Below are 21422 nucleotides of genomic sequence, written 5' to 3' on the forward strand. Positions count from 1 at the left end.
CTAATGGTACCACAATAATAATTTAATTGGAACGAACACAAAAGTTTATGGGGGTTTAAGGGAACAAAACCCCCATAAATTTTTTATGGGGTGCACAAATTTCACCATAATTTTTCTTTAAGATGTTACTGCCACAAGAATGCCACATGTCCATTTTCAAAAAAAAATCTGTAATAGTTTTAGACATATTCGAAAAAATCGATCTTCATTTTGTAACTTCAAAGGGCTGTAACTTTTTTTATGTGCATATTTGTACTAAGGTAAGTTCGGTTCATTCGAACTATTTTTGGTCCCAGAATATGTGATTTAATTTACGACCTGTACTTTTGTTACACCCTGTATAAGTAAACAATATTACTTTTTTATTGTTCTACAACTAAATTTCTCTATATAAATAAATAAAATTAAGTTAAACATATTTTTAAGCCAATTTATTCAAACGGGAAAAGAAAAAAGGGATTTAGAAAATAAAATTCAAGGTAATAAATACTTACATAGTATTTATTTCTAAGTCTTCTTATAACTCGAATTACATCAATTATTCGTATTTTATGGTATTGCCGGTAACAATTACTATGTTTTTATAGGGTATACATTCATGCCATTGGAATTAATTATATATAAACCATATATGCGAGCGCCAAAGGTACCTACTTAAATATAGTCACATAAAGACACTGAGAAAATCAACTTCCTTGAAAAATTAAACAATAAATAAGAAATAAATAATCTACAACTGGTGTTGCAGTAATTGTTAGCTTTGGAATATATGCTTAAGGCACTACATAAATGTAACTATTTCTTACGGATGTACATACTATTTTCATCGACTCATAGATGGCTAAAAAAAAATTCCACAAATGCCTACATAAAATAATTATTACTTAGTGCATTCAATCATTCCAGGCATACCTAACCTAAAAATCTAATACTACATAATAATATTTTACAATTCAATAAAAGAATATAAACATTAATTCGTGCTAAGAGCTAGTCAAAGTAAACTTAAAGAGGAAGAATTTGATTTTCACGTAAAAGTTTAGGGTATGTGATGTTAACAACGGATACCCAAAATAAAGGCTAGGCGACTTCAAAATGATTTGGAAGGGATTGCTGAATTCCAGTAAAGAACTATGTAGAGTACAGAAGGAAAAAGTAGAGGATTGTAGAGTAAATGTAGGACGAATTAAAATTGTTTGTAATTTATAGTAGTTAAATATATCACATAAGAATAATTAATGAGAAACTGTAACAAATCTCCTATATACCCTAGTTGCAGTGTATGTATGTGTATGCTAACTACCCTGTAGTTACCCTGTGTCCTTTGTGCTTATAGATATTTATATGCCCAGCCATTGGTAACACTGAGGCAATGGCATTATTGGCAGTTACAGTTATGAGTTATGTTTTAGGTTACAATAATGCCTTGTGTATTCTTAGAAGATTTTATAATAATTTTACTTGTTGGTTTTGAATATACATTTCTTCATTGAATATATTTCTCTCTCTAAGAAGAGTAATCACGAACCTTACAGTAATAATTAAAGGGGAAAGAACACCCAACCTCCTTTATATTTGGCGCCCAACGTTGGTCATTAGTTATTGTATGGTTCGTGATAACTCTTCTTAGGGAAAGAAATCTATATTCAATGGTAATTGTTGTATTTGGTTACTGCACTTAAAACTATTTTTACAATGAACAAACAAGTAAGATTATTATAAAAGACTTCTGACAATGCACAAGGCATTATTATAACGTAAAACATATCTCATAACTTGCCGATAATGTCATTGTATCAGTTTTACCAACGGCTAGGCATATAAATATCTATAAGCGCACAGACCACAAGGTAACTATAGGGCAGTCAACACACACATACATACACTGCAACAGGGGTTGCATACATGTAGGAGATTTGTTACAAAACATACATAATAATATTATCCACGTACACCCGAGGACAAAAAATATGACTTTCTAAAAACACCGCCATTGAAACTAAAATTTTATACTAAAATATATAAAATAATGCTCTCTAGAATTGGAATTTCCAGTTGCCTTTAGCGCTGCACCAATTAAAAAAGATATTGTAATGTAAAGTATATTAAGTAGGTAGGTACTGTTAATTTACACAACTTTAGAAACCTTAAGAAAAAAAGAAACCAAAAATAATATCATCGTTAGTTCAGTAAAGAAAAGTGGAAGCAAAATTCCTCTAAGCAATATTAGAGGAATATTTAAGGTCTTTAAAATTATATCTAGTTAATAACTTTAATTGATTCACCTTTGTAAAATTCGATATAACGCAAAAAAAGTGTTGTAAGAAAATTTTAGTATCAGAACCTCTAAAACTATTTTGAAATTAAAACAGTTTTTAAGACCGAATGGATGTAAAAAAAGGAAAAACTGGATATAAAAAGGTTTTAAAGAATAAATGTTTCTCAAGAAGTAAATATCATTGATTAATTTAAACTATTTCAATCTTCAATTAACTATAGAGGATCAGGCTACACATTATGGCTCAAAAGTAGGTAATTTGTTTGAGGTTGATTTTAGAGACTCAAGCTTTGATCAAAATTCATTCAAAATTCATCAAAAATCAAAATTGATTATAACTATAATTGGAATATGATGCAACTACAGAGAACGGCTTCAAAGAACCTCAAAACATATTTTAGTAAAAACAAAAAAGGTCGGTACAGTCTCAACAAACCATTTCTCATATTACACTTAAAATAAAAAGTTGCACAACATAAGCTTTGTAAATTTTCTCATGTAAAATTGGTACTCTTTACAGGTTTTGAAAATCTGCAATTAAAAACTTAAATTACAATTTCCCGAAAAATGGCGTAAAGAAACAGGTTATAGTTTTTTTCTGTTTTTGCATAATAACATTGTAATCCAGCTGTCAAGGAAATTAGAAAGAAATGTCCAAACTTTGCAGCATAGTAATTATTTTGTGTAGAAATTCCTATTTTTACTTATAGAAACAGTTTTTCAAACCCATTTTAAAAATCAGTTGATCCGGAAGGTCTGAAGATTTTTAACCTAGGAGGATCTGAAGGACCTATGAAAGTTATAATTTTTATTTCAGTTTTTTTTGTACAAAACATTTTATTGAATTTATTCATTTCATTGAATTTTTCTATGATTATAAACATTTATCCCATTTTAAAAATTTCTAAAAAATATGCAACAAAAAATAATACAAATAATTTTTTTTAATTGCTACATTACCAAGTCACATTTAAAGAAAAAAAAGTAAATTGTTATATTTTTTTTTCATAAAATTATAAAGTGAAACATTATTTATTTTCTATTCCATATAATTTTTATGCTCTTTTTACATTCCAAAATGTAAATGAACAATAATTTTTTCTTTAAACTACGACTATAATGTAAAGAAATAAAATGTTTTATATATTTTTTTATTTCAAATAACCTCATCAATACGGTTATTGGTGGCATAATAATTATTTTGGAGCGAATTATATCAATGTTTATCCAGAATAATTAGCGTTGGTGTCTCTACAGTCGTAACAATTACGTTGTCAAAATCCCACATTATTTTTGGTTCTTCTTCTATTACGTCTTCTGCATCTCGCTATGACCTGAGTTTACCCACGTTTCGTCCTGATAGTAGATTGGCCTTCTTTCATCCCGGAATTTTCGTATGAATCTTAAATAATTTCTTCTCCAACATATTATCTCTTCCAGGAGTTTTTATATTTCACATCAGAAATGATTTTTAGTCTGATTTCTCCCACCAGAAATTTAATTCTTTTAAAACTTGCCACAATTGGGAACTTGCATAAAATTTTAAATTTGAAAAAAATATTGTAAATTACAACAGAACATAATTTAAAACATGTATCAAAGATAAAAAAGTTTTGTTTGTCTTTCGTTTGGCCCCTAAAGACGATTAAAAATTCAACTTATACCAGCCAGCCCAAAACGTGTCGTGACGTCACGGGGTTATATGTTTACATTTGTAAACAAAATTGTATATAATTTTAAATTTTAGACATTATAAACGTCAGTAGAAGATACAGTTATGTGACTTTACAAGTGTTTTTGATCGTTTGATCTATTCATAAAAAACTTGTACTTTTACAAAATGGTTTTATTTTTCATAGTAAACCTTCTTTCCTTTCCCTCGAAAACTTTATCAAACTCCAATTTCAACAAACTGGTATATATTATTACAATGATATACGATAAATGTCATAAATATTTTTTCTTTATTACGAGACGACGAGCTGGCCAAATACCCAAGTAGGTGGAGGCCAATAAAATAAAGAAGAAGAAGAAGAATATACCTAAATATAACCATAAACGGAACCATATAGTTAAACTCTGTGACGTCCGGGTCGTTTGAATTATTTTAAGATACAGAAGATTTTAAATTTGTAATTCTAAGTTATTATTAGTTTTTGAAACGTGAAATTTTGGACATCTCATTTTTATACAAAACTGAACATTATTATATAATAAAAAAATGTGCAAGTTCCCTATTTGGTTCGTCGGATATGAGGCAAATTCGGGTCGTCTATAACATCTTGTTTAAGTTGCTTATTTCTTTTTTGAAAAAAAAATCAGTGAATTTTCCTTCGAATACCCTTTTTGGCAAATTCATCAATTTTATAAGGCTTTTTCCGCCTCCTTAATTGTTCGTTTGTATTTGGGTTAGCTATAGGTACCTTATTTTTTTTCTTTGTGATAGGAACCTGTAATTACATTGTTGACTCCCCTACGCTCTATGTTGGCACAACTCTCGATTATGTTCTGAACAGTGTTTGTGGGATTCTGAGAAACTAGAGCATGGTGAACGTTCAGAACAATAGTCTTCTCTCGTGGTGAATATACAAACTTACTGACTGTACGCAACAGTACCGGTGTAAAAATTGATGATGTTGATGATGATGTGCTTATATGTTCGTAGGAATATGGAAAAAAATCTACTCACGCACTGCACAAAATTCGCAAAACAAATATTCGAAACGCTAATTACTACCGTATTTTAATCAAAACAGGATATTGATAAACGTTTTGAAAAGGAAGATAGATGTAAATATCCATTATTTTAATGAATAAACTATGATTTTACTACTTTTACGACCGTTTTATGACTTTGAGGCAAATTTAGTGCTCTCAACAATTTATGAACGGACCATAAATTGAAAGATTGAATTTATAATAACATAAAAATGTTAGTTAATATTCAGGTATGAATTGAGGAAATGAGAGCCAGAGTGGCCTAACTGATAAGAACATTACTTGAAAATAATCAAAGAAAATAATCAGAAGCTCTCAATGTCCGGTTGTTTTAGTAATTGTTTGTTGACCAACAATGATTCTTGGTCAACATAAAACAACTAAAACAATCGGACATTGTAAGCTTCTGATCATTTTCTTTAATTATGTAAAGTAATGTTAAAATCAGTTAGCCCACTGTGGCTCTCATGAGCTCAATTATAACTGCCTTTTAAGGAATATATAGAATACTGTAACATATTTCTGAAACTATAATTGGTTTCTTCTTTTTCAGTTTTTTTTAAATATTTTCAGATTTTCACGAAGCTATCTTGCTTACCCTAATAATATCGAATAAGAAGTTTCCAGACCCTCCGGAGCTAGAACCTCCTCCAAAGGGCAGGAACCTTTTATTCCGATCTTGATCATCATCATCGAGATCAGAAAGATCTTCCGCAGGTTGTGGTACTGATTCTGCCGGCGCTTGATCCGCAGCTGCTTCTCTGGTTATCCTCGCCGATCTTCGGGCGATCAAGTTGCTCTCGTCAGCGGCGGCGGACTGTAAAAGAAATGTATATTAGAAAAATACTCTTACTTATATAGATCGAAGTTTATAATAATAGGTACATAGATATAAAAACGCAAAAAGATGACATATTAACACAAATACATAAGCATCTCAAAAAACAAATAATAATAATAATAATAATAATAATATGTTTATTAGTTTTCATGTACATGTATCTGTATAAGAATTTTACAATAATTAAGTTATTTACACATAAAACAATAAACATCTGGTGTAATACATTAAAAAGATAGGAGAATACTGTTACATAAAATATATATAAATAATTAATTAAGTCTAATTACATCTATATTATAATTATACTTCAATTTGTACAACGTATTTATATTATTCTTTTTTTATTTATTCTTTTATTTTGATGATGATACTGATGACTATACCCACTTTGATGTTATGAGATTCATGTAATGAACATATTCATTAAACCATACAAAATGGTAATATTCTCCTTTTCATGAACATTTTTCAGTGCGTCACAAATTATAGAAAAAAAGGTAAGTCCGTGATAATACACATTTATGACATTTATTCTAACGTGACATTTTAGTTAAATCTGACAGTTGTCAAATTTTATTTTCAATTTGGAATAAAACCAAATCAATTGTGTCTATTGCATTTATAAAATGGTATTTTCTTTCATTTGTATAGTCTTATAAATTGTACAGATTATATTGATAATATTATTATTTTATTTAATAAATAATTCTTTTTTGATTATGGCGCCATCTATCGACAACTAGAATAATCACCGAACTAGAATAATTACCGAAGTATTCCCAGACGTGCCTTTTTTTCTGTCACATACAATTTAATGCGTTAGAGAGAAATCGAAAAACTGTGACGCACTGAAAGATGATCATGAGAAAAAGAATAGTTGTTTAATCCATTAAAGTTTGCACATAGCTGCGATCTAAATTAACAATATATTTTTTAAATATTGATTTAACCATCACTGGTGAGTTGAGAGTAGTTATATATATTTTATACATCTCTGGTAAGGAATTAAATATTTTTGGAGCTTAATAAAGGATGTATCTTTGCCCTAATTTTTTTTTGCTACTTTAAGTTTTAACACAAAAAAGAGGTAAACGATATGAAAAAGCCGAATATTGCAGTTTTGGACACATTTCTGCTTTGTTTATTATTATGAACTGTCTCTATTTCCTTTTTTTAATTTTAGGAGAGCTCTTGTTTGTATTTTCTAAATACTAGGTTTTTTTACTAGTATCACTTTTTCGGCAACCGCTTTATTTGTGTAAGCAAGAAAATAGCAAAAAATATAAAAGAATTTTTGTTAATATTTAATTTTTTTATCCAATCATGATCTGAGTTATTATGATATAATAAGTGTGATGTAGTGGACTTAAAATATAGAAATCTAAACGGGAACTGGTGTATGTTTTCAAAAGACTGATAGTGTGTAAATAAATTTATTAAATCAGCTAAGTACTTTCAGCATATTAATGCCATCATCAGAGCTATCCTATAAAAAGACTAAGTTGAAAAATCTTATTCATAAAAAATTATAAAGTGAAACTTACGTCTTATAGGTGTAAAAACCTCAAAAGAAGAGAAAACTTCGAACAAACACATTCTATAGTTTAAAATAAACCCAGGGATATAACCACTGGTTAGGGTAAAAACCCTTAAATGTTTAAAAAATCACATTTAATGTGTTTTTATAAAATGGCTACCATTCTTACAAACAGCTGTTACTGACAATATTCAAAAACGACAGGCTGCTGACGGAAACAATAGTTCCTAGCGACATCTGTGTTATTAAAATTATTTAAAATTTTTGAAAATGACTAACTTTATGACAACTTAGTCACTTTCAAAAAATTAAAAAAAAAAAAATTTTTTAAAAAAATTTTAAAAAAATTTTAAAAAATTTTAAAAATTTTTAAAAAATTTTAAAAAATTTTTTAAATAATTTTAATAACACAGATGTCGCTAGGAACTATTGTTTCCGTCAGCAGCCTGTCGTTTTTGAATATTGTCAGTAACAGCTGTTTGTAAGAATGGTAGCCATTTTATAAAAACACATTAAATGTGATTTTTTAAACATTTAAGGGTTTTTACCCTAACCAGTGGTTATATCCCTGGGTTTATTTTAAACTATAGAATGGGTTTGTTCGAAGTTTTCTCTTCTTTTGAGGTTTTTACACCTATAAGACGTAAGTTTCACTTTATAATTTTTTATGAATAAGATTTTTCACCTTAGTCTTTTTATAGGATAGCTCTGATGATGGCATTAATATGCTGAAAGTACTTAGCTGATTTAATAAATTTATTTACACACTATCAGTCTTTTGAAAACATACACCAGTTCCCGTTTAGATTTATATAGAAGTGTGTACAAGTCAAACAGTCTTTTTCTATTCTATTTAAAATATAGAGCTTAACCACAAACCCCCACAAAAATCATGAAATTTACGAGGAGGCATTTAAAGTAATTTGGTCTAAATTGTACAGTTTTGATGAGCCAGACGTGTTTTCAACCACGAAAATTAACAATTTCATATACATCAATGGCATTGTGGCCAAAATATACAAAAAAAACATATCCTTAAAAAAGAAAACGTGTAAAGACTTAATTGTCTAGGAATCACAGAAGCCCTAAGGAGCTCATCAACAGAAGCTATGGAGACCCTACTAGACCTTCCTCCTATGCACCTAAAAGCTATAAGTAAAAGGCTAAAACGGGATATTATAGACTATAATAAAACATAAATAAAGTAATGGTTATATCAGGATATAAAGTATCTTTCTAATCAGACACAAGATCACCAGAGAAATGGGGCAGAAAAAACACATAATCCGGTTTTGGAGCTGTAGCAGATAATCGAACGGCCAAGGAGATCTTAGAAGCCCTAAGTGGACTCAGGCTATTATCAAAATGCTGAAAAGAATTCGACCGACTGCCTGAGCATAACTGTCATACAGGTATGTGTTCCAGTTTTCCGGAGAAGCCACAGGAGTTTACCGGGGAAAGAGTAGATGAACTTGTCAGAAGAGGATCAGCTACAACATACTTCAATCCAGAGTCGACTGTGGGAGTCTCAAAAAGCCCCGTACTGCAGAAAATAAGCACGGATCAACTCAGAGACATAAAAGGCATGCTTACAGGGCATACGCCAGTCAAGGGATACCTAAATGCAATGGGGCTGTCTAATAGAAACTTAAGATGCAAAATCCGACTCTGTAGCAGACAACCTGAAAGGGTTAATCAACATATCTCATATGACTGCGAGGAATTAAATAGAAAGCATCAAATCCTTTTGGAGGCTAGCAAATGACTCAAATATATATTGTGATACTCATTCATGGTAGACCTTCAAGCGATCTGGTGCAAAGTTCCAGAATTATGGAATAGCTATCACAAATAAATACATGGAATATATATAAAACTTGATCATTCGCTAGGTTATGACCGGTTTAAAATATGTGAAAGAAAGAACAATGAGACAGGTTTCGAAAAAAAGAAACAAAATAGGTATATCCTATTCTTTTGTTTTAAGGTTAATTCCTTACTAAATGCTGGCGATTATTATAGGTACTCATACTTTGTTAAGTAAGACCTAAATCGCACCTATACTGTTAGATCAGTTTTGAATAGTTTTAGTTAAAACATTCTTCTACTCTCAACATATTGTTATCAGAATTATTTGAATCTCACTATGTAAAAGACAAAAAACCTAGAGAGAAATCTTCCCAAAATATTCGTATTAAAGATTAGATTAGAATAGTAATTAGAGTAGGTGTTATTCTATATTTTATTTACTATTTCGTACCAAGAGCTATATTCTTTATAACTTTAGAAATTACTTCTTTTTAACCATCTAGAATCATGGTATAGTGACTTCTCACACAGTTTTTTGTTTATTGTTTATGTGACAGTGACAAATAATAACGTATATCAAGAGGATCGGAGAACTAAATTTTACGGGACAGTTAAAAAAATTATATTAAAAACAATAATATCCCACTTAAACGGGCCTATTCCATGGGAACTTATTGAGTGTAGTGTTGTTTTCTATAGCGATGCACCCATTATCTCATCTACTGAATGCCACTCACTATTATTTTATTACCAAAAATAATAATGCTGCAGTAGGGATGCTTAGTCAACTGCTGTATGAGGATGCTTTTAAATTAATGACTGAGAAATGCTACAAATTATAGAAACTATGTCTGATTATATTGGTACGCACTTCAGTCCAGACAAATTATCTTAGTCTGAATATAGTCATAGCATAAATATTTTTATAATAAATAGTAATGCAGGAAGTAGTCTATATCAAAACGGCCAAAACATCTAGAGCATGGGTAAAATTGAAGAAATCATAAACAAATGAAACATAATTATTTACATGGCTCATACGCAAGGCAAAATAGTTACACTATCCATATTTTACAAGTAGAAATCCGCCCTAAAGCCCTAATAGGTCTGGATCCCGCGTATGAACAAAAAAGTTGATTAATAACAAGCTGAAAATTGGTTAATAGCTTAAGGGTGTTTAGTCGGACAAAATTTGATATAAGGGAACACTGGAACAGGGGAAGTTTTAATTGTGGAACAGGTTAAAAATTTGGAACGGTCAGACCACGAAAACAGCACCTGTATTTTGTCCGACAGAACAGACTTAAACTCTCCGAACAGAGATTAAACTCTCCGAACAGAGATTAAACTCTCATGCAAAAATCAGATTGCTATTTATCACCAAATGGGCGTTGTAGTGAGTGGAACATGTAGAATATGTCAAATGACAGGAATTATGACAGGTGATAAATAGCAGTCTGAATTTTGCATGAGAGTTTAATATCTGTTCGGAGAGTTTAAGTCTATTCTGTCGGACAAAATAAATGTGCCGTTTTCGTGGTCTGACCGTTCCAAATTTTTAACCTGTTCCACACTTAAAACTGCCCTTGTTCCAGTGTTCCCATATATCAAAGTTTATCCAACTAGACACCCTTAAGCCATTAACAAATTTTCAGCTTGCTATTAATCAACTTTTTTTTGATACGTGGGATCCAGGCCTATAACTACTTTCATGTTCCAGGATTAGCTATTTATTTGGTGTATTTAAGTGCAGTAAAATAAATATGAAAACTTTTCGAAGAAAACTAAGAATATAGATACGTATAAAGAAAATAAACAACGAGACAAGATAAACAACGAAACACTGCTTAAACTAAGGGAGGTCAAGAAACGGATACATCCCTATACGGGATCCCTATCTCAGCCAAGCCCATGTCGACAATAATATGGTCTTCACGGAAAATATTTTCCAAAACGCAGGGTTGCTATTTTGGATCACGTAATATCAGTAAAAGCTAGTGGAAACACATCCATAGACAAGCCATCCAACATCTGGCATGGGATCACAGGTATTTGATGATTATTAAGAAGAGCATGAGTCAGTAGGTAAGATATTTTATCAGGAGCTGAATTACTAACCTAAAATATCTCAAACATTAACAAAATCGCTTATTATAAACATGTTTCTGATACCTTAACTAAGAACGACAAAATACTATGCTGGAACAATTTGTGCTCACAGATTTTTCAGTTACGCATAACAGGCTAGATACCATACTATTTAACAAGGTATGTACTAGCATAAAACGCTTTTGAATGTGGCGATATCTAATAACAAAAATCTGCCTGAGAAACACTGCGAGAAAATAAGCAAGTATATAAGTGTTGAAATATACATAAAAAAGCCAAATCCAACTTGGCAGTGTCCAGATCATATTTCTCTTAGTTTCTAGTATCGTTCCGAAGAGTCTTTTTAAGTAAGCACCTTTAGGTTTTAGTGAACATTTTTATAAAAGTAGTAGTCCAAGTAATGAAGCTTCAAATAGGACAAAACTTAGCAATTTTTAAAGAATGGATCGATTTGCTTGAACATTTGAGGATACGTAGTGGATAGTGCAAGGATCAAAATATATATGTTGCCGAAAGGCGCTTTTACCGTGGGAGTGGTTGCCACCTCATCTCGGGGGTGGAAATTTTTTATTAAATTTTGACTGCAAAAGTTGGTAAAAACATTCATTCTAAGCAAAAAACGTTCTATACATTTTTTGATAAATATAATAGTTTTCGATTTATTTGCTATCGAAAGTGTTAGTTTTATATCGAAAAATCGATGTTTTTATTAAGTTTTCTGCCAGTAACTCCAAAACTTTTCGTTTTATCCAAGCAACTTTACTTAACAAAAATGTACCTTTTGAAAAAATAAACAACACCTTTTTTTTAATTTTCTTTAAGACCAATAGTAATCGAGCTATACATTATTATATATTAGCTCTTCTTCGTCAAGTGCTAAATATTGTAGTTTCAAAAGTCAAAAGACGGGAAAACTATGCATTTTTCGAGGATAACTTTTTCAAACTAATTTAAAGTACTTATTTCTATCTCCATAAATAAAAAAAGTCTGTAGCTCAAAAATTAAGTGACTTAAAATGAAATGAATGTCAGCCCCCATTTTTTTCAGCCAGAAAGTGATCGGAAGCAACCCCCTAATCACCGCTCTCATTAAAATTAGTTATTGACCTTATTTGGTCTTTATTTATGTATTATTAATAGGTTCTCGAAGTTTGAACGGCTTATAAAGATTAGTTTAAAATAAATGGAGTTAGAAGCGAATAACGAATTTTTGTAGTTTGGAAAAAAATGGCTTTTCTTCAGAATATAAACGTTAACATGACAGATACGAAAAAAATGTTTAGATATAAAATTATAGATTATTTAATTATCAAGAATCTGGTTTGCAAAAATATTTCCTACGGCCAAAATTGAGTGAGCTATTGACAATTAAAACTTGTAATAACATGCAAAAACCACATTTACCAACCCTTTCAAAGTCATTTCTTTTTGCAACTGAGGATTTTAAAAATATTTAATATTAATTTGCTTATATACCTTGTAAATACCTACAAAATTCTTTTTTACCAAACTTCCTAAGGTAAAAAATAAAAAAGTAACGGTTAAAAAATCAATATATTTTTTTGAAAAAAAAGGGAGAGATCAAATTTGAAAGCATAATAATGTAAGTTGGTGGTGTTTTTATTCATTGGTCTTATTCATTCTTCTTTAGTAATGTATTATTAATAAATTCTAAAAGTTTGACTGGCTTTGAATGATAAGTTTTTAAAAAAACTGAAGGTAAAAGCGAATACGAATTTTTGTAGTTTGGTAAAAAATGCCATTTTCTTCAGAATGGAAAGATTAGCATCAGAGATACGAAAAAAATGTTCAAATATGAAATTGTAGGTTATTTAGTTCCCAAGAACATGGTTAAAAAAATTTTTTCTACGGCAAAAATTGAGTGAATCGTAAATCAGTATATCGAGAAACATTGATTTTTCGATATTAAACTAACACTTTCGATAGCGAATAAATCGAAAACTATTAATTTTATCAAAAATATGTATAGAAAATTTTTTGCTTAGAATGAATGTTTTTATTAACTTTTGTGGTCAAAATATAATAAAAAATTTCCACCCCCAAGGTAAGGTGGCAACCACCCCCATGGTAAAAGCGCATTTCGGCATCATATAGATTTTGATCCTTGGACTATTCACTACTTATTCTCAAATTTTCAAGCAAATTGATCTATTCTGTACAAATTTCGAGGTGAAAAGCTTCGGTTCCTGGACTATAGTGCCTCGAGCGACGCCGACGCGACGTCCAGATGTTTTGAAATTTTTTTAAATATATCTTATCATTCAATGTGTGCTTAAGAGCTTAATCTTGCTGTTATCGGCATCTGGGCTGATATAATATTCAGCTTAAAGAGGGCGAGGTTGGCATCATTTAATGCTAAAGAAAGTATTTTTAAAATGTTTATAAGATCATGCAAAAAGCAGTAAGTGCTCTGAAAAAAAAATGTGAACAGATACACCAGGACTAATCTGTAAAAAACGTATATTTTTGGATGTGAGAGGTTTCATTCGGATTTTATGCAGACAAAGTTAGGTGACACCTTCAGTAATAATAATTGACTTATGCTCCTTCTCAAATATGCCCGGGACATTGATAAAAAAATTAAAATATTTAAAAATTTCGAAAAACATCGATTTTTTCTGCTTTCTTTGCTTATAACATTAAAAGGGTTCGTTTTGGAACAAAGTCGTAAAAAAATAAAATAAATATAATTAAATTTTGTATGATATACGACTGGCCAAAAATGTCTTAAGGTATTACCTTTTCTGCAATATAGCAATAAATACAAAATAAGGGGGCAAAATACGACTGTTGTTATTCGATGTTTCTTAACCACTTTGGTGGCACTTAAAACCTTAGAAATTTGCTTAGAAAATTCTTATAACTTACTTAAATGGTCTACCAAATTTCATTAAAATCGACCTAATAGATTTTGCATAATAAATTTGCAATTTAAATATTTTTAAAAAAGTTCAAATTTTTTAAAAACTTTCTGAACAAAAAGTAGACCATTTAGAAGTTTACCAATTTTTTTACATATAAAGAGGTGCTCTACCTATCTAATACACTTTACAAAATTAAAATCGGATTGTTTAAGGGGCCTCAGCAATGTTTTAAAATTATAAACAATTTTTTGGCTTATAAAAAATAGCTTTGTTTAATACTAAAAAAATTAATTTTTAGCAATGCGAATAATTAAAACCGGTATAATTTGACTTAAACTTTCAAATGCTGTCTGCAGAATTGCTATTTTATTTTTTAATCAAAACTTATTCTCGTTCAAAATTGCAATTTTTCGATTTATTTAATGTTTCACCGCGTTTATCTCGAAAACTATGCATCCTACGAAAAAACTTGTAAGAATATTTTTTGCTAGAATTACCCAAGAAATACAAAAAAATGTTTTATTTTGCGAAAAATCGATGTTATGTAATTCCTCAAGTTCTTTGTTTATAACAATGTTATCGACATCCGGATCAACTTTTACCCAAAACATTCGTGTTCTACACAGCATTAGTTTGTTTATAAGCCAAAAAATTGTTTATAACTTTAAAACATTGCTGAGACTGCTTAAATAATCCGATTTCAATTCTGTAAAGTGCATTAGATAGGTGGAGTGCTTCTTTATATGTAAAAAAATTGACAAATCTTTGTATGTTCTAGTTTTTGTTGTGCAAGATTTTAAAATTTTTTAATTAAAAAAAAAAAGTTTAGATTGCAAAATTATTATGCAAAATCTAGTAAGTCAATTTTAATTAAATTTGGTGGACGGTTTTGGCACATTACAAAAATTTTCTAAGCGAATTAGGAAGGTTTTAAGTGTAACCTAAGTGATGGAAAAACATTGAATAAAGACAGGCTTGTTTTGTCCCCTTATTTTATATTTATTGCTATTTTGCAGCAAGGGTGTTAAATTAAAACATCTTTAACAAATTGTATAGGATAGAAAATTTAATTATCTTTGTTTTATTCTTATACGACTTTGTTCCAAAATGAATCGTTTTAAAGTTATAAGCAAAAGAAAGTAGAAAAAAAAAACGAAATTTTTTGAAATTTTTAAAATATTTTATTTCTTTTATTAATGTTCCGGACATATTTAAGAGGGGCATAAGTCAATTATTATTAACGAAGGTATCACCTAACTTTATCCGCAAAAATCCGAATACCACCTCTCACATCCACCTAAAAACGGATCCTTCCTTGTCTAAGCTACTTCAGCTTACTAGTACACCTATTGTTTCATAACAGAGAAAGAGTCCTCTTAGGCCTTAGAGCTTAATTCGTTTTGATACGGTAGTAATATAGGCAATCTGAAATTACAAAATTAAAACTAATACCTGCAAGAAGAATAAAATTTTAGTCGGGGATTTTCGCAATTATGTTTCTTGATTGTTTTTAATGGTGTAAACTTTTGAGCTTTTCCATCCATTAGTAACAAACCCATATCCTGTTTTACCTGACGTTAACAATATTGCTAGAGCTATTACTATCTTTGTTAAAACAAACAATAAAGAGTCCCTAAATACGAAAATGAATCTATGAATACAAAAAGGTTAACACACTGTTGAGTTACCTACTTAATAAATATTAAAACAACAATTATATAAATATGTGGTGTTTATATGGAGATTTGGCCAATAATACACTTATGATCTCACTGTAAACACAGCATTTTCCGCTTCCGTTTTAGCCGTGGTGCTTTCTACAAGAGGTGCTGATTCGCTAGTTACTCCAGATTTAGTGTTTACTGCTTCTACAGGTTTTTCAGTTTCGTCTTCGTCTTCGTCTTCATAATCATCTTCATCTGGCGGGAAGGTCGGAAGAACTACATGTACGGAATTTTCAACATCTCCTCCTTTGTCTCCTCCTAAACCTGCTCCTTGAAGGATGGCTTTACCGAATACTCTAAACGCTGTACTGGTTATGTTTTGAATGACATGGTCTAAGATCTAAAAAGAATATATGTTAGTTAAGCTATGAATTTGAGGCATTTATAAATTCTATATGTGTACTTTATGTTACCACGACGAAAAAAATAATGAAAAAAGGTAGTTTGATTGGCCATAATGCTTATTGGAAACTAGATACAGACAGTGAAAGTTAGGGTAGTCCTAATATAATAGGAATATATTTATTATAAAATTATTCATCGAGACCTTAAAACTGATATGGTACAAGAAGTCATCACAAAACGTAGCGCTGCATACATTGCCAAGTTGGAGGATCATGAAAACCAGTTTACACTTAACCTCCTAGACAATTCCCAAGAACAGCGTAGGTTAAAGAGGTTCAAACCATTGGACTTACCATTTAGAGTAAACTTTTAAACTAATTAGTTAGTAGTTATGAAATGTAATTATTTTGTACACAACTTTATAAATATTGTACTTTGATTTTGCCAGTGGGTAAAATCTTTCTTGTCCTTAGTCAATGTAATTACTTTTGTTTATTGTTGACACTCAACAGATTGCAAAATACTTTTAAATAAACAAAAAAAAACTTATTATAAAATACAAGTCCATGTCAACATTCTTCTTCTTTAAGTACCGTCTGCGTCTCCAATCGGAGGTTGGATATCATCATCACTATCTTTACTACAGCTGCTCTGAAGAGTCCCTTAAATTTTTCAACTATGATACTCTTCTTCTTCCTATACTCCTTCCTTCTCTTATCTTTCACTGCATTATCAGTCTTAGCATTTTATATCGCTGTCCCCGTGTCCCCTCATTAGGCGTCTCAGATATTGTAACGTTCTTATTTTTGTGTTTTTTGTGTTCTTATATTTGTGTACTTTCGTGTTCGTTTTCATCTGTATCCATGGTATTCCAATACCTGCCTCCTGTAATACAATATTTCAAATGACTGTAGTTTATTTACGTGTTTTGCTTCAATGTCCAGATTTTAAGTCTATATATATTGCAGTATCGAAAACATGTAGATATATCTCAGAGCTTTTACTCTCAGTTCTCATCTAAGGTCTTTGTTGAAGATAAATAATTTCAATTTTACAAATGAATTTCTTGCTATTTCTATCCTTATTTTCTGAGCCCCAGGTTCTTAGTTATTTGCATATATCAATTCTTTCTATTATTACTTATCCCAAATCTATGTTTGTTTGTTTATTTGTGTTGTTAGATATTATTATGTATTTTGAGTTTTTTATATTAATTTTTAGTCCATATTTTTCACAGAAACTGGTTGTTGTGTTTAGTAGTAATTCGAGCTGTGCAGCAGAGCTTGCCATAGCTAAGGTGTTATCTACATTTGTTGCAATTTACAAAATTTACATTATGTTGTTAATAGACCTTCCGTTCATTACTATTCCTTCACTTTCAGATAGTAATACTTCTTCAAAAATGGCTTCACTATATACATTATATAGTAATGGAGACATAATACATCCCTGCCTAACTTCTCTCCTAATTTCAATTTATGGACGGCTTCGTTATCTATTACAATTTGTGTTCTTTGATTCCAGTAAAGGTTTGCTATTATTCGTAAGTCCCTTTTGTCTATGTTTTTTATATTTATCATTTGGACAAATTTTTTTTGGACTAATTTTTTGTTAACATTGTCTATTCTATATCATAAAATCTATTATTTTTACATACCAAAGTGTACATTTGACTATTATCACTTCTACTACAATTTTAGATGCAGCCATAAGATGCCTTTATTTTTCCAACATATCTTCTTATGCTTCTTGTTGCTTTTAGTACGTTCGAATACCTCTTGTATACCTAATGATTATGAGTACCAGGAGTACCGTATTAGTAATAATTTATCTCCGGGTGAAATTTGTAAACTCATTAATATTGTATTAATATTAATAGTACTGTTTAGTAAAAGTAAATGTATAGACCTCACGTGTTCTCATTCTATTTTAATCTGTGTGTCCTGTGTTCTTTGATAATATTAAAATATTATTTTATTTGCTTGTAGATTAATCTGTGCTGATCTTTGAAGAAGCGCCTTTTACTAATATGTACATATACGCTTCATGCCTACTTTCTCTCTTGCATCTATTAACATACTTCTTATTTTGCCCATAAATGTTTTTCTTGTTATTCTTCTTAGGATTCTTATTTAATTTGTTTATAAGTATTTTCGTCTTTTCTATAGTTTTAAGTTATGTCTCTAATTTATTTCATTTTTGTATCTGGTCATTTTCTGCGCCGGTTTTAAATTAATGGATCATAATGCTCATTTTTAATTCATCGGTTATTCTTGAAAATTTGAAGGTCTTATTCATTAACCATTTTATTACTTTTTATTCTTCTGCTATTACATCTTCCTCATACTCATTCTATCTTTCAGTCTCTTGATTATTTTATTTTATTCCTTTTCTGTTATTTGTCGATGCTTGGACCTTTTGTCTGATTTATACTGCCCATTCATCTTTGGGAATATAATTATAATATAATATATATTTCTTATCAAGTTTTTTTGTTTTCATTATTTGCCTTTTTTTTCCAAAATACATTTCGTAGTGGTGAAAAATAAATTTGTAATTGGGAAATAATTGACAGAAATGAGCTCAATATTACTAGTCAGGGATTTTTGGGACTGCTGAATAGGAATATCACAAGGACAATAATCCTGGTACTTAGGATAGGCCTCGTCTGGAGTTTCATGGAAATTCGATACAAAATTAGTGCAAACTGTCTAATCGGGGGTATTTGGAGTCGCTAATTATGAATTTTATGACGGCAATGGTCTCTGAGGCAACTGGTGCACAAGAAGCGCCTACTTTTGTGGATTTCTGTGAAAACTTGATACAAAAGCTGTGCAAACTCGTTACTTGGAAATTTTTGAGATCGCTGAACACATGTCGGCGATGATCTCTGAGGCACTTGGTACCCAGGACAAACCTTGTCTCCTCGAGTTTTGTAAAAAAATCAAATACCATGTGAGCAATTGGCTTCGAGGCGCCTGGTGCACAGTTGGGAACACATCTTCTGGGTTTTTATGGAAATTCAATACAAAATGAGTTTGTCCTAGGCATCAGATGCCTAGGAGACGATTGGCGACATAATATTCGTGTTCAAAATTCCCAAAAACCTCTGACTACCGAGTTTGTACTGATTTTCTATTGAATTTCCACAAAACTTCAGCTGATGAGGCCCGACTAGACTCTAGTTGCCTCAGAGATTTCTAAGTGTTCTGACGCCACTAACACGACTTAACGACCACATAGCTGGGTTCAAAAAGAAAAAGAGAAAGAACTACCTCATAAAAAGACAAATATAGCAACATAATACACTTAAATAATTACCTGTGAACATGGCCGACAAAATACTCCAACTAATTTTACAAAACTATTAATTCCTCTTAATATTCCAGATAAATCAATTTGGGATAAAATATTTGTTAAACCGCCGAAACCTCCTTCGCTGCCTCCCCTACTTCCACTTCCACTTCCAGATCCAAGTTGCTTAAATAATGTATAAATATAATCAATAAAAATAATATTAGCAAAGTCATAACTTTTTTTTTATTTATTTAGCTCCATTTAATTTACAATCTGTTATCACTCATAACAATAAGTAAATTTTATGACAGTTATTAGAAGAAACAATGACATGTAGGAATTCTCTCCAGTGAGAGGCTTCCTTTAACATATAATTAACAAACAAAGTTAATAATGTAATGGCAAATGTTAATTAATTTTATTTAAATCTGTTTATTAAGTCTGTAGGCTTAAAACACTTTAGTCGACGCACTTCATCGTTGATATTAAACAGTTCGCGCACTAAGTCATTAGAGTGAGCACGAGTTTCGTTTTTGTATTTTTCACTGTACTTTGTGACTTCAGTTTTTATGGATTAAACTTGGAGGTATTTTTCTATTATCTTGTTAGAAACATACCACGGAGCATTGGTTATAATTCGAGAAACTTTGATCTAGAATCTTTGTATGATTTCTAGGTTTGAATTGCTAACAGAACCCCATAATTGAATTCCATACGTCCATATTGGCTTCAATACGGCTTTATATATTAAGATCTTATTTGTGAGATTTAATTGTGATTTCCTGCCAATAAGCCAGTAAAGTTGTCTTAGTTTTAGGCCCAATTGTTTTCGTTTTGTAAATATATGTGTTCTCCATGTTAAACTTCTGTCAAGATGTAAACCTTAATATTTGACTTCATTTCTCTGAGTAATCATTTGATTATTTAATAACACTGCTGGACATATACCTCTTTTTAGTATAAAGGTAACATGGATTGATTTGGTCTCATTAACTCAAATTTTCCATTTTTTAACCATGCTTGGATATTATTAAGGCTGGCTTGTAAGTTTCTTGAGGCAGTTACTGGATCATGATGTGAGGCGAGTGTTGCGTGTCATCTGCGAAGGTTGCTGTTATTGTAGTTCTTGAAATTGGTAGATCTGCAGTAAAAAGCTGGTACAGCATTTGTCCTAACACGCTGCATTGCGGTACTCTTGATTTTATTTGGTATAATTCTGAATATTCTGAATGGTATTTAACTGAAAAGAATCTGTCAGATAAGTAAGATTTTAGAAGTTCATAATACGGATGAGGCAATAGGTTTTTAGTTTATAGAGTAGACCTTTGTGCCAGACTTTATCGAACGCTTGACTTATGTCAAGAAATGCTGCTGAGCAATATGGCTTATGCTGATATGTTTTAATAATCTATGGACTTGCTCTATGGTTCCATGTTCTTGTCTAAACCCAAACTGATATTCTGGTATGAGATTTTTTCTATCTAGTATTGGCTTGATGCGTTTCTTTATTAATTTTTCCAGCACTTTGGAAAGCACAGGCAGTAAACTTATTGGCCTATATGATGTTAATTCCTCTAGATTTTTTCCTGGTTTTGGGATTATAATTATAACTGCCATTTTCAGTTGTTGCGGAAAATAATTTAATCTTATTATTGCATTAAAAATTTGTAATATTGCCGTTATTCCTTTCTTTGTTAATTTTTGTAATATCCTACCTGTTATCAGATCATAACCAGGAGTTTTTTAGGATTAATTTCTTTCATTATTACATCCTTAACTTCATTGTAGTTAAATTTCGGTATGGGCAGCTCCATTTGGTAAGGTTCATTTATAAATATTTATTTATTTATTTCCTCCAATTCTTCAGGTGTTGATT

General features: G+C 30.6%; 1 protein-coding gene across 3 annotated transcripts in view; it reads right to left on the reverse strand.

The window, feature by feature from the left end:
- The window catches only part of LOC114325161 (uncharacterized), a 272355-nt gene that overhangs the window by 71869 nt on the left and 179064 nt on the right, over positions 1-21422 (reverse strand). For all 3 annotated transcript variants that reach the window (XM_028273130.2, XM_028273129.2, XM_028273131.2), the window contains exon 5: positions 5595-5813. In XM_028273130.2, the coding sequence (XP_028128931.2) occupies positions 5595-5813 (219 nt within the window). The remainder of the gene's footprint in view (positions 1-5594; positions 5814-21422) is intronic.

The sequence above is a fragment of the Diabrotica virgifera genome, chromosome 5 (genome assembly GCF_917563875.1).
Source record: "Diabrotica virgifera virgifera chromosome 5, PGI_DIABVI_V3a".
NCBI classification, from domain to species: Eukaryota; Metazoa; Arthropoda; class Insecta; order Coleoptera; family Chrysomelidae; genus Diabrotica; species Diabrotica virgifera.